The sequence below is a fragment of the Zea mays genome, chromosome 4 (assembly GCF_902167145.1).
Source record: "Zea mays cultivar B73 chromosome 4, Zm-B73-REFERENCE-NAM-5.0, whole genome shotgun sequence".
NCBI classification, from domain to species: domain Eukaryota; kingdom Viridiplantae; phylum Streptophyta; class Magnoliopsida; order Poales; family Poaceae; genus Zea; species Zea mays.
In genome coordinates, this window is record NC_050099.1 from 245,131,640 (window position 1) to 245,148,174 (window position 16,535).

At 46.6% G+C, this 16,535-nt stretch overlaps 3 protein-coding genes and 1 pseudogene across 3 annotated transcripts; 1 reads left to right on the forward strand and 3 right to left on the reverse strand.

Moving 5' to 3' along the window:
- Positions 1-233: 233 nt before the first annotated feature.
- On the reverse strand, positions 234-3,683 carry LOC100279494 (OTU-like cysteine protease family protein). Its single transcript, NM_001152495.1, has 9 exons — positions 3,578-3,683; positions 2,901-2,975; positions 2,767-2,812; positions 1,951-2,059; positions 1,416-1,507; positions 1,275-1,337; positions 1,064-1,182; positions 847-922; positions 234-749 (listed from the first exon to the last, which is right to left on the reverse strand). The coding sequence occupies exons 2-9, from the start codon at positions 2,963-2,965 to the stop codon at positions 693-695; spliced, it is 627 nt and encodes a 208-aa protein (NP_001145967.1). The 5' UTR covers positions 2,966-2,975; positions 3,578-3,683; the 3' UTR covers positions 234-692.
- A 3,693-nt stretch (positions 3,684-7,376) lies between these two features.
- On the forward strand, positions 7,377-10,157 carry LOC103654894 (C2 and GRAM domain-containing protein At1g03370-like; annotated as a pseudogene).
- Positions 10,158-11,052: 895 nt separating this feature from the next.
- On the reverse strand, positions 11,053-11,741 carry LOC103654895 (uncharacterized). The gene has a single exon (XM_008681710.4). The coding sequence runs from the start codon at positions 11,562-11,564 to the stop codon at positions 11,259-11,261; it is 306 nt and encodes a 101-aa protein (XP_008679932.1). The 5' UTR covers positions 11,565-11,741; the 3' UTR covers positions 11,053-11,258.
- Positions 11,742-12,101: 360 nt separating this feature from the next.
- On the reverse strand, positions 12,102-15,856 carry LOC100282742 (beta-1,3-galactosyltransferase sqv-2). The gene is made up of 11 exons (NM_001346985.1): positions 15,194-15,856; positions 14,617-14,713; positions 14,385-14,446; positions 14,061-14,272; positions 13,929-13,992; positions 13,744-13,816; positions 13,505-13,625; positions 13,202-13,289; positions 12,983-13,108; positions 12,776-12,885; positions 12,102-12,601 (listed from the first exon to the last, which is right to left on the reverse strand). The coding sequence occupies exons 1-11, from the start codon at positions 15,298-15,300 to the stop codon at positions 12,453-12,455; spliced, it is 1,209 nt and encodes a 402-aa protein (NP_001333914.1). The 5' UTR covers positions 15,301-15,856; the 3' UTR covers positions 12,102-12,452.
- Positions 15,857-16,535: the final 679 nt, after the last annotated feature.

The window sequence follows — 16,535 nt, forward strand, 5'->3', positions numbered from 1 at the left end:
TGTTTCCAAACACGTGTTACATTACTTTGGTTTTGAATGCGGTAAAAGATACCATATTTTTGTCATGACATTTAAATACAGTGGTATTCAAAAACCATGTTTTTAAAAAACTTTGCTTTCAAATACGGCCTAAACAGTATGCTCGCTGCACACAGAATACTATTCGTATTAATTACCGGCATACGCATACCAACCACAGCTACTAGCCTACTAGCAATGGTGGAGCCCCAGAAGAATTTTGAAAAAAAAATCGTTAAGGACTTGTTCGTTTCACCGTTAAACCATGTGGATTGAATGGTATTGAGTCGGTTTAAATCCATAACAAGTCAAAATACATCTCAATACATTCCAATACACTCCAATCCACATAGAATTGAAATAACCGAATAAAGCCTAATAGATAAACCAGATATGATACAGCCGGGCCACACCGCCCAATATAGATCCGGCCCATGGGCCAACAAACCTCTTCTGGCATGTAGAACGACAATGGATTGTAGGCTCTTTCAATTTCAACCGACATTGGCAGGCAAGATAGACATTGTCCAGAACGAAGGTGACCATTATTCTGTTTGCCCCGTAAGAATTACACTGTGATACAATGTAGCGCCAACCATATCCAACGGGAGGAGAATATCAGTTGGAACCAAATGATGGTCAAGTTTACAGCACAACAGTCTGATCTTGTACTGTCATTTGTATTCTTGGAAGTTGACGTGGCCAGTGGCTTGCGCATGTTCCACAGCCTCCTGCATTGCGCAGAGACAGATTGGAACGTTCAGTACAACCATGTTTGCGGATTTTTAGTTGGGAGTTGAAACCTTTTGCGGTTTACAAGAGCCTTGCCTGTTGACCGATGACGCCGATCTGGCACACCCCGCAGCGCAGAGTGAAGTTTGCAGTGTCAGTGTAGCTCCTCTTCCTGCATGTTGTTGCATGTCAAACAAAGCAGTCGATAAAAAAATGTCCACTCCAACATTTTTTTCCCCATGGTTTCAGACAAGTGAGCAATATTATCATCACGGGGAAGTTGACAGGTGTTCAAATGGCTATGGTTGAGTACCTTTGCGCCTCCCTCACTAAGTTGAGGGCAAGGCCTTCTGCTGGACCAATGGAACGGTCATGATTAACGGGGAAGATTGTCTGGTCAAATTCTTCAGGTGCACCTTCAGCCGGAGACATCTGATTTTTTTTGTTCATAAAAAAGTAGACCTAATTAGCGCATGCCTCCTGTGTCTTGTTAATTAGCATAATACCATCAAGAGAGAACTTACAGCGAGAGCATCATAATGCAAACCATCATAAATGAGCATGGCCCTTTCACTGTAATTCTTCTCCTGTGTCAAGGGGTGCAAAGCTGATAAGTAAATTAACAAATTTGGCATAAGTAGTTAGGGGGAAGAAAGATCACTAACCTGACCATAGAGATCACAGCGGGTGGTCTGAATGTCATATGCTGCGATTTCACGCCCGTAGTATTCAGATAGAATAGAGAGCTCAATGGCTCCTTTACAGACACAGAAGGGTTGAAATTAGTTCTAAGAGCATTAGAGCAATGTGGCGATTTTACAAAACACCACGTTCAAAAACAATTATTGTTACAGTCTTAAATGCTTTTAAACAGAAACACTTCTACTGACAACTCATAGTTCTATTGGTGGTTGTGCGCAATTAAAGAGCCTCTCCTAACTAGTAGTAGTAGGTTTCTGATGGAAAGATCATAAAATAACAGCAGAGATGCCTACTCAGGAACAATGCAGGACTTTAATCCCAACAATTTTCATGGTATAAGGTGAAACTGTTTTCTCTTAATATCTGTTTTTGGGAAAGAAAGTCTTGTTAATAATGCAAACATTTGAAATCCAGTTCACATATAGAATACCATGGAAACACTTCAAGCTGATTTTCAGCTCTAAAGCTGATGTACAGGTCTATAGTGCTGAAACTCACCTCCCCACTTTTCAGGATCCAAAATCCAAGCACAATACGCTTCATTTGGTTTGCCAAGAAACACTTCATTGAATTTCTCAGGATCACCAGCGACTGTTGCTGCTATGACCTTCGAGCAAAGGGGGGAAGAAAAGGGCAGCTGCGTCAACAAAAAGGTGCAGAGGAAGCAAAATGGCAATACCAGGTCTAAGCACAGCAATATCTAGCTAAAAGTAAGAGGAACTCAGTGGAATACAAATGAGCAGTAAATTTATTATAGCTCAAATAATGTGTTTATTGCAATTATTCTCGTTTGAAGTGTGAACAGCACAGTGGCAGTGGATGAAACAACAGACATCACATCTTTCGTAAATACTCCCTCCGATTTTTTTATTTGACGTTTGATAGTGCAAATCTGAACTATTAAGGGTCAAATAAAGAAAAAATGGAGGTAGTATTCTTTAAGACGATAGAATTGCTATATTTCACAAATCATATAATGAAGCAATACTCAACTGGCCAAGATGCTATTGGATCTAATCTAACAGCTGTCATAAATTATATAATCAGCAGATGGTATTAAAGCAAACCTCAAAACATCTTACCGATGGATTTCAGTTAGCATCCAGTAGCTCTACTAATCTATCTATATGTAGGGGTGGTAATGGGCTCTAAACTTTACACTATAAAATTTAAGGATCAGGATCTATTTCTATTCAATTTTGAACTAAAATTACTTTAAGGGATCAAACAAATTGTGAAGAAACATTTGGAAGAGGCAGGACTCAACGAGGGCCACCGCAGGCAGGTTTTCCAAGAGTTGGTGGAAGCAGTTACCTGTCTGAGCTCAGAAGCCTTATTTCGGTTGTGCTCCATCACGTAGCTGCACCAAAGCACAGGTGTTGCAAACTGTAGTGGTAAGCGATCGCTCCATTTGGTAGACCATGAACGGGTGCGGTAGGAGCACTTACCCCACAGCGTTGAAGAGGCAACTGTTATCCGAAGGGATGACCCTCCTGACAACGACACCGTCCATTTCGCCCGGCCTACAGACAGAGCCATCCCAAAGAAGCGCCAATTGAGAACGGAATCTATCTTATTCTTACGCTGAAAGAAGCAATCGCAACGCCGCGGGCTACCATAAAATCCACTCGCCATAATAAAGAGCAATAGCGGCAGAAAGACTGCCCTGCCTGCCTCGCCCTTATGTTCCAATCCCACGGACGCACGGCACGGCATATAGAAGGAAGGAACTAGGAAGGCACAGAGGTCCCACCCAGAGCGGCGCACGCAGCAAGTTGTCGTGAAATGGGAGGGAAAATGCTACGGGAAGCAGGAAGCTACCGGGTGCGGGCGGGGTTCTCTGAGAAATGGGCCAGAGAAGGCGGCAGCCAACCACCCCCACGGCTCCAGGCCTCCACCCACCCCGCCGCTACCGCTAGGCGGGCGGGGCGAAATCCCACGCCGCAATCGAGCAAGGCGGCCTAACGCGGGGGGCCATGCCGACCCGGAGGCACCAGATTCCCGCGCTCGCAAGCCGCAGCCCGCAGGCGACGACACGGCCACCGGGCGCGAAGCAGGCAGCGGGAATCACGCACGCAGACCTCGGAAGCAGCAGCAAAAGCAGAGCGCGGACGCGAGCACGTACCGGGAAGAGCGGCAGGAGACTCGTCGCAGACTTGCAGGGGGACGGGTCGGTCGACACGGACACGCCGGGTTCTGTCCGAATTCGCTGAACCCTGAATCGAGGGAGGCGAGGAGGGCAGCGGAGGAGGGGCGCGGACAGGAAGGGGGAGGCGTTATATAAAGGGACCAGGCCACAGCGGCGAGGAGCGGGGCGGAGCTGCGAAGGAGCAAGAGGCAGACGAAAGTGGCAGGACCGCTGGACCGGGCAGGGCCCCCGGATCTGCTTGGGGCGGTGTGGCAGCCTGGCAGGCAGAGGGCCGAAATGCTACGGCGAGCGGAGCGGATTCAGGACACGGCAAGGGGAAAACCGGTGTGCACTCCATCTTTTCCATACAATTAAACTAGCAAAAGTATTAAACATATTTTTAAAAATTATAAAACATGAACATTTGTGTCTCAGCATCTTTGTATTTTCCCCATAGATATCAAATATTGGCCCCAGCAACTAGTGACAGACCCAGAAAAATCTTGAAGAATATGAACAAAAATAATACTCATACTATAAATATATAACTTTGTTTAGTTTTTATCTATATTTAATTATATTTTACCGTTTGACGAGCCTGGGTCCATCCTGCCAGTAACTGCGGCTGCGCTGCCCAATACCACGAAAATACGTAACTTGCTACATTTGTAAAGAGCAAAGGGCAGCTGGACGCGTGGAACGAAGCGACCAGTAAACAACGCAAGCTAAAATATGTTAATAGACGTGTTTTCGAAGACCTTGAAAGATCATTAAAACGAGTTGTCATGTTTTCATCTATATGAAACTAATTTTATCTCAATAAAACTTATTTCTTTTAAATGTTATGTTATGTCATTTAAAATTCTAATGTAATACAATATTCTCTTTGTCTTATTATATAAGGTGAAACCAGTTCTAGTGAAAAAACAAAAAATACATTTAATTCTAGTACTACTCTAATGATTTAATGTGTCTAAAGAGAGCATGTCTTATATTATGAGAAACAAAAAGATAGTTACGTCTAATGATTTTGCATGGCTAATGACTCAAGGGAGAATACAGAGCAAGAAAAACTTGCTGCGCAAGCGGATTGTGGACGAAGATGTATGTGAAGAATGCAATCAGGAAAGTGAATCGGCGGGCCACATAGTCTTACATTGCCCATTTGCAAAACGGTTCTGGCAGGCAATAGGCTTTCAAGTACCTGCTGATTTGGATGTCCACGAACTGCATCTTATTGTGAGGCCAACGAACATACCGAAAACTGAATTCTCTTCTTTTGTGGTTCTATGTTGTTGGCAACTGTGGAAGCGTAGGAATGCCTTGGTTTTCAGGCAGGAAGCAATCCCCTTAAGCAGGATCCTTCGACAATGCAGTGAGGAGGCTAAGAACTGGAGTTACAGACATGGTTCCAAAGAAGCAGGTGTGCAAGCCGCCTGGGTACTGGTGTTCTCAACTGCTAGCATGTAATATGTAATACCTTAGAAAATTCTTCTCCCCCCTCACCCCGGCAAGCCGGGTCTATAAACTTATGTAAAGCCTTTAGGGGCGACAAGAACATATCAATGAAAAATCAGGTGGGGAGCCTTTCCCCCGTTGACAGTCAAAAAAAAAACAAATGGAGTATTAAATATACATAAAACTATCACTGAGAGTAGCTGTTGAGTATCGAATCTGGCACTTAGACGGAGACGAACATACGGGTCCATCCATGTGTGATGTGGTCTGGGTCCAGATGATCTTTCGTGACAGCCCAGACGATCTACGATCAAATTAATTTAGGCTGAAATCTTTATCTCATGTGTGGTTATATTAACAAATCCATAGAAAACTGTGAACTTCGTCCAAAAACGGGTCCGAACCTCCCCTGTGTATATGTGTGTATATTACTTCTTGTTAAAACCCGCTGGGGTTTCAGCCTCTCCCCGCACTTCACGGGAATTTTAGCCAGCGCTCTCGCGACGCGTGGCCACAGACGCGGAGAAAGCTAGGCCTCTTCGACGGAACCGAAATTTTAGTTAAATCGAGCTGAGCCGTGACCCAGGAGTCCGTGTACTACGGTGTACCGGCACCCTCCTCCGCTACCTTTTCTCCACCTTCTCCACGCCACAACCAGACGGGGTACGTGCTGCCTCGTCGCCACCACCATCGCTCCTCCTCCCCGCCGCCAGGGGCTAGGACGAGGCAAGAGACAGACCGACAGCCGGCGATGTCACCGCCGACCTGTCATACATGGAGACGGGGCCCGAGCAGGAGGCGCCAGCGGAGGTGGATCCCTTGGTGGAATGGTGGCTACTGTTCCGGCTCCGGTCAAGAAGAAGCGGAACCTCCCCAGGACTCCAGGTCTGTGTGTGCCCGCCACGGTTGCTTCGGTGTTGGTGTGCGTGCGTACTGCTGCTACTCCCTCCGCGCCCGTGTTCTCTGACGGTTTGCTTGCTTGGCCGCTGCCGCCGGTCGCAGATCCGGGCGCCGAAGTGATTGCGCTCTCGCCGAGGACACTGCTGTCCACGAACCGCTTCGTGTGCAAGGTGTGCGGCAAGGGCTTCTAGCAGAACCAGTGCTGCAATTGCACCACCGCGGCCACAACCTCCCTTGATGCGTGAGATAGCGCCACCAGGTGTACGTGTGCCCTGAGCCTGGTTGCATGCACCATTCCCCTGCTCGAGCCCTCGGGGAGACCTCACCGAGGATCAAGAAGCACTTCTGCAATTGGATAGATGGCTGGTATGGCTGTACTTTGTAGTGACAAAACTGGAACTCTGACTCTGAATAGGCTCACAGGCTCACAGTGGACAAGAACCTCATTGAGGTTACACTTGAACAACCGTCATTGGTCCTTCATATCTAACCTTAAAATGCTTATATATGTTTGGTTCAGGTTTTTGAAAGGGAGTTCACTCAAGACCATGTAATTATGAAGGCTGCTAGAGCCTCCCGGATAGAAAATCAAGATGCTATTGATACTACAATAATTGGCATGCTAGCTGATCCAAAAGAGGTATAATACTTTTTGAATTGGGATGGAATATGAATATATATATATATATCTGTGTGTGTGTATTGTTTGTTTGGTGATATGAACATCTAACAATATTTCCCACATGCATGTGCTGGTATTCAAGAGGTTCATTTCCTTCCATTTAATCCTACCGACAAAAGAACTGCCTTGACATACATTGATAGTGATGGGAAGATGTGTTGTGTTAGTAAAAGTGTGCTAAAGTAGGTCTTAACAAATGGATATTGTATGATTTTTCTAAGTCTTTAATATGTGTTTCCATGCTCTCTGCTCACTTAAAAGGATATTGTATGATTTTAAATTGCAAATGGTTCTTTAAAAGCTCTGTTAAAAGGGATATTGCTTAAAAGTTGAAAGTCCTTAATTGCTATAGTTACATTGCTATATCAGTCCAGCGTTTTGGCTTAATAACCCCCTCTATCATTGCATCTATTTGGACCTGCATTCTAATTTTTTGTTCTCTTTTTTATGCTCTATCTTTTCATCTGTAGTTGTTTGTATTTTGGGGTCAGGCACGCATTTGCAGGAATTGATTCTTTTAGCAAACAAGTCGTGTTATTTCTTAATGTCTAAGTGAATACTGCTTTCTTTCTTCTTTCAAGTTGTCGTTACCTTTTAATTTGCCCCTATATAGGTGAGGCCGGAACCATTTAAATTATTACCTACTACATTTGATGGTAATGTGAGGACACTTAAATGCTACTTGAAATATAATGTAGACTCCAATTATATATATAATAAATTAATAATCATGATCTTCTATGTCATATAATATAGTGACCTTGAGATCGGGGAGCTTGCCCGGGTAAGTAATGCATTCGATCACCCTCCCTTCGTTCCCTTTCCCAGGCTCAACACACTAATCATAGGACCAAGTTGCATCTGAGGATTTTCTTGAACAACTCAAAAGGGACCGGCATGGTCACTGAGTATCTGAGCAAAATGGAGAAAGAGGTTGGTAAGAAGGTGAGAGTTTCCATTCCTTTCTGCTAGGAAGTACACTGTTATTGTACGCTGTTAGCCTGTTACTGCATGACTTTCCGTATCTAATTTCATAACTTTTGACAGATGACACTGAGGTCTCCTCGGACCAATACTGCATTCCAGGAACTCTTCTCTTTGCCAGCAGAAGAATTTCTCATCAGCAGTTTTACCTGCTACTTGAAGAGGAAATTGCCTACACAGGTAATCGTTTGATTTTTTACTTACATAAATTATTAGATTGAATGATAAATATATGTTTTATGATCATTTTTCCCTGTGGAAGAATGCTGAGGGATAATACTTAAAAAGTGTTTGCGTGCACAAATTTTCCTGAATTATGAAAGATATAACATTTGATTTATATTTTTTATTGAAAAGTAGAGAACATTCAGGAACATTTTCTTACAATCTCATATGTTGTGATTTTGAAAGAGAAACCAACTGAAGATGTAAGCCAGCAGTGTCTTGTGCATTGATTTCATTTTTTGGAAAGACATGGTCATATTGTTCCTTCCATGCTATGTGATTTAAATATTTGTATATATGCTATTGATTTTGTTTGATTTATTGGATCAACTCAATGTGTTCATGTGTTCTCAATGGCTCTGAATAGCTCACTACATGTCTAGTCAACTGACAGACTGTTATACTTTTAATTTCAGGGTCAAGTTTTCTTATCTCCAAGAACAATTGGGTTTTATTCAAGCATGTTTGGGAGGAAAACAAAATTTTACTAACTATGGGAGGATATTGAAGACATACAGGGAATACCTCAATCAATATCATCATGGAGTCCATCCATTATAATAACTCTTCACAAAGGTAGAGGCATGGATGCAAAGCATGGTGCAAAGAGCATGGACAATGGAAAGCTTAAGTTCTGCTTGCAGTCTTTTGCATCATTTAGTGTGGCCAATAGGTAAATGCCCAGCTTCCTTAAACACATCGAGTGTATGTCATATGGCTCTTATGAATCAAACTCTGGAAATAACTTGTGTCGCAACTAACCGTCTTGATTCTTGCAATATCTTTTGCATGATTTATATTTTTTTCCGGAATAAATATTGTTTGTGCTCTACAGGACAATAATGGCATTATGGAAGGCAAGATCTCTGAGCACAGAGCTTAAAGTACAGCTTGCTAAAGAACAATCCCAAATTAACACCCTTCAGAGTGAGGACAGTGGGGTCTTTGTTGGTATTGAGGATGCCAAGAGCCTTCAGATGACTGAAGTTTTCTCCTCGACCATTTCGACCAATGTAAGTTCAGGTGACTTGTATGGCAAATCTAAATATACAATTGCAGTCCTGCACTTGTGCAAGTTCGTTAACTACCTATATTGTGGTCCATCATAAGAGGTTGAAACTGACATTCATGTATCTCTTGCCAGATGGCCTCGCTTATGGAGGTGTTTCTAGGAGGATCCTTGGAAATGAAGGTAATGGAGAAAGTTGGATGCCAGAAGTACTCGGCTACACAGTGGGAATCAGATAAACCCAATGAGTATCAACGACAAATCCATTACAAGTTCAGCAAGAAGCTGTCTCCCGTTGGCGGAGAAGTGACAGGAACCCAGTAAAATCTCTTATGCCTAATAAGAAAGGATGGGTTATCGAAGAGGTGATGGAGCTCCAAGGAGTCCTTCTTGGCGACTTCTTTACGGTTTGTATACGTAACTGAATCTTCTTCCTCTCTAGCGTTCTGGGTTGAATTTGCATGCTCTTCTGCTTGTCAGAAGTCCCCGTTTTCTTTAACGAAAATTTTGAAGTCTGTTAGATGGAGTATTTCCAGCTTCTAAATTACTCGATGTAACGATCTTGAAACATATAAAACCTTCCTTTTATCAGAAACAAAATGCTTGTCATTTGGTCAATTAGTTAGTGTTATGATATTCCGTGCTGTAACGTGGTCAAGGGATAGCTATGTCTATGTGGCGGCAAAAAAAACTGCAGGCGGTCCATTCTAATCACCACACGAAAGATCAAGCCTGCTGCGCCGATTTTCTTCTTACCAGCAGAAGAAGAGAAACACGGCACATCTGGATTCTGACCTGCGCTCCTCTCTTGTTTTTTTTCAGCTCCACATCAAGTACCAGGTCGAGGACCTCGCTCCCAAGAAAAGAGCAAGCAATGTGCAGGTCTCCCTGGGAGTCGAGTGGTCAAAGACCAGTAGGCACCAGAAGCGGATCGAGAAGAACGTCCTTTCCAATTCGTCCGCGCGCCTAAAGGAGATGTTCAACCTTGCGTTGAGGGAGCTCTCGCATGCCAGATAGGAGGCGGAGCGTAATGGCCTTTCGACGTCTCACCCACTGTCCCTGTGCATAACAACAACAGGACCGATCATTGAGTGAACATTTAACACCCACTAACTGTACATGGAAAGCTTGGCTGAAGACTGACAGACAGCAACACCAAGAAGAAGAGGAGGAGGTATTGTAGGATACCTCGATAGACAACGATATAGCTGTATGTTCTGCTTGCAAGTTGTTCTCTCTGTCGACTGTATATGCTGAAAATATTAAAATTGAATAGCTGGAAATGCAAGTGGTTCTCTTTAGGCCATGCCATTTACATAGTTATTATCTTCTTCCTTTAACCACTGTAGGGCGCCCGAAGGGGCGCCTAATGTTCTAGTATATGAACGGGACCATAGTCGTTTCGTTTAGTACATGACCTCCTCTGCGCTTCTGTAGAAAGGACCCAAGGTCATGTACTTGGTGTATAAATTTTGGGATTCGTTTAGTATTTGATCAAAAAAGACGTTAATAAAAAAATATGTACAGAAAAATATAACCACGTGACCTTGGATTTGTAACCGTAGACGGAGAAACGAAGAGAAGACACTGTAATCAACAATCAAGATAATTCATCATAAGTCATCAATGTAAGCATACTCTTAAGTCCATTATTATCTGAACCAAGATATGCTTCTAGTTCATTATTGTAATATGTACAGTATATACAAATAAATGAATTTAACTACCATGACTTCATTCATTCATTCATTAATCATCATGTAGACCTAAGGCACAATGGCATTGTCAATCACCATTAAGTGAACACGTAGATAGTAATTAAACTGACGCGATGCTACCAAAAGAAGTTGCATGTTGCCGTTGTCCCGGACAAACACCCTTCCATTTCATAATTGGATGGATTGCTGAAATAGGTGTGAAAGCGGTGCAGAAAATTCTATGCGGACCGACACCGTTTTCGTTTCACCAAACATAAAATTTGTCATTTTTCGGTTTCAGCAGGAGGCGCCTTCGGATTTTGTTCCCAATCAGATCAGGCCACAAGCTCAACTGCTGAAGCTGTGCCTATGCCTTCACTTCTGCTTCAAAGCTGCGCTACCACCATCTAAACATGATAAAGGTTCGTTTTCCTGTGAAATCCTCCCTGCTGGAAGTGCAAAACCAAAAGGGATAACACAACCTAGTCTCACATAATCATATGTCAGCAACTGCTTCCAGATCGCATCTTGCCAGCGAGGTGAAGATTGAACAGTTGAATCAGGAACCAAGCAAAAAAAAACGGAGTGATTATTCCTTCCTCAAATCTCTAGTCTTTTTTTTTAAGTAAACCAAGAAAGTGCAAAAACATCTGCACAGCAATACTGAACTAAACACAAATCTAGTCACAAGTTCTCAGCTACGGCGCCTCCGTCCGTGCCAGGCTACGGCGACGACGGCGAGAACGCCACGCCCCTGGCGGCGACGACCCTCCTGCGGAGCGGGTACCGTCCAGAGCCGCTCGTGGTCCCCAGGAAGCGCGGTGCGGCGGCCAGCTCGTCCGCGGCGACGACCGGGGGCGCGGGGGACGGAGACGGAGGGGCGGACCGCGGGAGCAAGAGGCACGCCGACGACCGGACGGAGCGGGCGACGATCCTCGAGTCCCGGAGCCGCGCGAGCGCGCCGGGCCGGAGGAACCGCTGCTGCTGCTGGCGCGCGGAGTAAGGTACGGCTCGATGGCGGCGGTCCATGGACAGGCGGAGGACGGGAGGAGGCGGCTGGGCTGGGCGAACGAGGGCGGCGGCGAAGCTGAGATGTGGGAATTGCGTGGGGGTGTGATTGGCGGGGCACGAGTAGGTGATTTTAAGGACGGGGGTAGGGGGAGGGAGCGGTGGGCAGTGGAGGGAAACACTGGCGGGAACAGAAACCGCGCGCGGGCGATTTTGTGTAGGAGAGGCGACGGTGAGCAGAAAGGCTACAACTGGCACTGGTCCAGCGCATTGGTACACGCGAATGTGCACCTTGTCGCTGACCTGTGGACCTCGTTTGCCAGGTTGGCGCTTCTATCTGAAAGTAACCAGACTTCCTGTCACTGCCCTGTGGGCCTCGTTTACCAGGTTGGCGCGCGCGCGCATCACCAAACTTCCGGCGCGTAGGCTCAGAATTCGCACATGGTTCAGTAATCAGTAGTAGCTTCAAAGTGATTCTACCAGTAAAGCTAAGTACTAGCTTCTTTTACGGCATAGAGTGGACAGCAATTACCAGATTTATTTACTAGCTCTACTTTTATGGCACGAAAGTGTTTGTCGGTCTCACGTATCTCGGCAGCCATACATGCAGTACAGGAGATCGGCACAACAAGATGACCACCTCCACACATTTACCGCACAAAAGAATACATCACCGCTCACACCATATCCTTCTCCATCATCTTCACCGGCACCGGCTGACAGACACTACCTAAAATGGTGGTCCGCTTTCGCCCGTTACAACAACAACCAAAAAAAAAAACCCGCAGCTACCTACAATGAATTACGTACACACAAACCGTGGGACAATGTACAGACAACAAACCAAAATGGTTTGATCTATTATATAGCAGCTTCTGTTGCTGCTTCCTTTTTTATTTTGTGTGTGTGCTAGAAAGTGGCGTTCCACAGCGCCTTCTCGCCCTCAGCGCACTTATTGTGGACCTCCCAGATCCTTCCCTCGGAGTTGCATATGCCGCTGCACCTCCAGTCGAACGACGCGGCGCAGACGTTCCCCGCCTGAGCCTTCCATTCGCAATCTGTGGTTAAAGGCGTCATAAGATGAGGCTCCATGAAAAATAGTTGGCATTGTTCAGCAGCAGGTTCCCAAAGCCATGTTTCAGAAGAGCAATTCAAATGGCGCGGCCTCGTGAATGATGAACAAACAAGCTTGAGTTTGTCAGTCAGGGGCATGAAGTGATGAAAAAACTCACCAGGCGGAGTGCCACAGCAAAGCCTCCGGTCATCGATATGCTCAACATCTAGCCCGATGAACCAAGATCCTAACGAAACGTCTTCGTTTATGTACTTGTGAAGGATATGCCTGTTACGGTCAGATTATTAGCAGCTAAGTCAATGTAAGGCTCCAAAACGAACTGTAAATCTCGAGAAAATTCAGGCCCATGCTATTGCTGACTCACTTGTTTATAGATATATAAGTCGCCAGGTCCTTTGAAACAGCATATAATTGACCGGTAGCATGCCGGAAGTACTTGTTCCCCGATTCGCCGAACTTCCAGTGCTCGGGTTCATAATATCTCACGCCCCTGGAGTGGAGGGAAGCACAAACATGTGTCAACAACTTTCAGCAAAATTACTATCCTCAAGAGACCTGGACTCTGCCCACAAGATAAGCTTACTTTTCGGATAAGACAGGTCCAGATTTCATGCATCCGATGTACACTCTCGGCTTCAATGCATGTTTCGACAGAATCTGTCCGAGCGTTGCTGCAAATGCCGAACTTTGGCGTTAGTTGCTTTGCCAGAGCTTATCATATGCTATTTTTTATGCAGATTCACACATCAGCTTGTACTTCTAGTTTTTTAAGTGTGCAAAAAAAAAGGAAATGGCCTATGATTATCGAAATTCGAAAAGTAAACAAGAGTTCCAAAATTCTAACTGAAGATCAGCAAAGAGCGTGAAGTTCTCACGGGGAGATTACCTATGTTCACATGGACATCATCGTCAACCTTAACATAAAAGTCGGCGTCCCATAGTGAAACAGCTGTAGCAAAGTAGGTCTTGGTTTTGCCTGACAATGCAAGGTACCCTTCAACATGATCCTGAACAAAAAAATTGTAGCCACTGTGAATATGGAGGAAAACCCAGCCGTCTGAGCAAAACTCAGAACAAAGTTCACATGTATCACTCCTGCGCAAGAGCAACAAGGAATTAACTTACTATCCTCATGAAATCCCCATGCTTCCTGTCCTCTGCTTCGATTGCTCTATCAACAATTCCACCTGATATAGCACTGCAAGGCACGTGGAGCTTAAGGTGAGTTACTTTCACGGTTGAAACGAGTAAATCCAGAACTCGTTGTAAACGTCAACTAAGGATAGCCACAGAGTCTGTTTCCATCAAACCTGTGGCCAATGACGAACCGAATAATGATCCCCTTCTCTTCTTCAAGCTTTTTCCTCTTTTCACCTGATTTGAAATAGTATATTATTAGCTATCCATGGATGGCATGTATGAGTATATTTTAGTACTAGAACCTTGGGGCATCCAGGTGTAACGTATGGAGTCTCTCCTCTTGCGGCTGCTGAATGCGGTGTTGATCCCTATCACCATAAGGTACTTTCGCCTCCCGATTGATTCAGAAACTTTATACTCTTCCGCGACAGGGGAGCCGTTCAGCAGGGATTCCTGCAGCGATCTTGCAGCTGAGAGCTCTGTCTCTAGGCTTGCTATCGTCTTATCCAGTGTTCTACATCCAAGTGTTTGTAATTTTGTAAACACCAATCAGAAGTCAAATAAAAAGGATCGATAGTCTCAAACAGGGGCAGACAGTAGGTTAAGAAAGGAAGGCCAATACATACTGTACATCATGATGGCTATCTTGAACCTGTAAAATATCTCTGTAATCCTGCTTTTCTTGGACCTGGTACCAAATGATAGCAAAATAAAGTTTCGTCAATTATCCTAAGCGTGGCATTGTATTGACCAGAAAGGACTGGATTTTATAGCGCCGACAGGAAGGCATGGATCAAACTGAGGGTTTGCCTTTGGAATTCTTGGAGGAATTGGAAGGGGTAGAAAGAAGCATCCTACCTTTTTAGAACCACACTCCGCGGCAATCGGCACGGTGCCTTCCTCCACATTCGCATTCGGCCTAGCAATCTCACTTGCCTCAGGCAGCGTCCACATTCTGAGACAGAGGACCATGACAACGTAAGGAAGGTAGGATAGATCATTCGGTGTCACATAGCAGCAGCAGCACATGACACTAGTTGAAATTGCTCAAAGGTGACCAGACATCCGTACTGCGTTGCACTGTTAAAGACGACGGGAGCCGGCAGAGAGTACGAAGCTACAACTACAAGTCAAGTGCATTCTGGATTCTGCGTAGGACGATCCATGAAAGGACCTCCCCCAATTGGCAAAAGAAAAAAAAGGGATGGCCCCCCGTATTGCAGTCCACTGAATCCGCACCACCTCATGGAGCATCAAAATCCCAGCTCAATAGCAATTGCGTAGGGAACCAGCAAGAGCAGAGCGCTAATCAAACGTCGGGGATCTCGAGCCGGGGCTAGCTCAAAGAAGCGAGCAGCTCTAACAAGCTCCTGTGAATCTAGAATTGGAGGCGCGAGGGCAGGGATCTGGAACCGGAGCGTCGGCTGGGTTTTACCTGTTGGTGAAGAGCAGGCCGAGGCAGAAGCTGCCGACGCAGAGCAGGACGGCCCACCTCCTCGAGACCCCGCCATCGCCTCCGCTTCCGCCTCGTCTCCAGCTCATGGCTGCCGCCGTTGCCGCTTAGCCGCGCTATCCTGTCCCTGCCCCCCAGCAGCTCCTCCCCCTGTCCTGGCCTCAGCTCCTCGCCTCCCAGATCGAATCCATGGAGTGGGGCGGAGCTTGACGTCGAAGGAAGGAGGGAGGGAGGGGGGGCTTCTCGCTCAGTCTCCGTCGCAGCTGCAGCTCACCTCCTCGCTTTCCATGTGGGTGAGGGGTCGGTAGATGCGACGCGAAGCACAGCAACCGACCGTGTCAGAGTGCCAGTCCACCGGAACACGCCACTTGCCTCCGCCCGCCGCAGTTAAACAACTACCGCTCCTACCCCTCGGGCCTGGTTATTACCGCCATCCAGCGGCAGTAGCTAGCGATGGCCGCCGTACGATGAGAGAACGACGACGACGACGGAAACCGCGAGCGCGGGCAATCGAATCACCGCGGCACGGTGCTCACACACGAAGCTGGTAGATCGGGGTCGGGGGAGCGGCGGCTCGGAGTTCCACACTCTACTCTATCCAGATTCCAGACCCGCACACGCGCTGAACAGTAAACAGTGAACAGCAGCAGCTGCAGCTCCGCCGCTGTTTTTTTTCTTTTTAATACCTTCGGGTCGTCCGTTTCCCCGCCCGTCCCTGCGCGCCTCACATGGGCGGCCTGCCGGCCTGGCTCTGCGTCTGCGATCGCACGCACGCGGTTCCACCAGTCCACCGCTCCCGCCGCGCGTCGAACGTGCGTGCCTGGAAGCCCCCGCCCCCAACTGCCTGTGGGGGTGGGCGCCGCGCAGGTGCGCTGCTGGTGCGGCGTCGCTTTCGTCCGGCCGGCGTGGTCCTCGGCCCCCAGCGAGCGTGCCGCGCGCGGCGCCTGCGGGGCCGTCGGTGCCTTGCCTCCGTGCCGTGGCCCTGGCCAGCCAGTGCCCAGTGGAGAGTAGTGGACACGGCAGGCAGGTAGAGGGGGCACGGGGCGGGTGCCCTGGGCGGATAACGTCGTGTACTCGCGTCTGCTCGTGGGCGCGCAGCCGCATGCGGGTGATACAGAGAGATCGCCTGATCTGTTCAGGGTCAGAGAGTTTGGTCATGGACGCAGTGCCCGGTGTTTGATGATGTGACAGGCAAACTGCTTGGGGGTAAACCAACTACCGCAAGCGAGTGAGTGGCCGCACGGATAGATTTAAAAAAAATCAAATGTATCAAAGCATCATAACCAAGAAGCTCCGTTTAATATTAACCAAACAAAAGAGAGGG

What these genes read in the sequence shown, in the direction of transcription:
- LOC100279494 (NM_001152495.1), bottom strand. Translation starts at nt 2,965, where the DNA reads ATGGACGGTGTCGTTGTCAGGAGGGTCATCCCTTCGGATAACAGTTGC. An exon ending in AGGCTTCTGAGCTCAGACAG is followed by an intron (nt 2,060 to 2,766) that starts GTAACTGCTTCC and finishes CTTTGCTCGAAG; the next exon opens with GTCATAGCAGCAACAGTCGC. An exon ending in TCGGCGTCATCGGTCAACAG is followed by an intron (nt 750 to 846) that starts GCAAGGCTCTTG and finishes TGCGCAATGCAG; the next exon opens with GAGGCTGTGGAACATGCGCA.
- LOC103654895 (XM_008681710.4), bottom strand. Translation starts at nt 11,564, where the DNA reads ATGGACCGCCGCCATCGAGCCGTACCTTACTCCGCGCGCCAGCAGCAG.
- LOC100282742 (NM_001346985.1), bottom strand. Translation starts at nt 15,300, where the DNA reads ATGAGCTGGAGACGAGGCGGAAGCGGAGGCGATGGCGGGGTCTCGAGG. An exon ending in GGACCTGTCTTATCCGAAAA is followed by an intron (nt 13,109 to 13,201) that starts GTAAGCTTATCT and finishes CCTCCACTCCAG; the next exon opens with GGGCGTGAGATATTATGAAC. An exon ending in TTGCTGTGGCACTCCGCCTG is followed by an intron (nt 12,602 to 12,775) that starts GTGAGTTTTTTC and finishes CTTTAACCACAG; the next exon opens with ATTGCGAATGGAAGGCTCAG.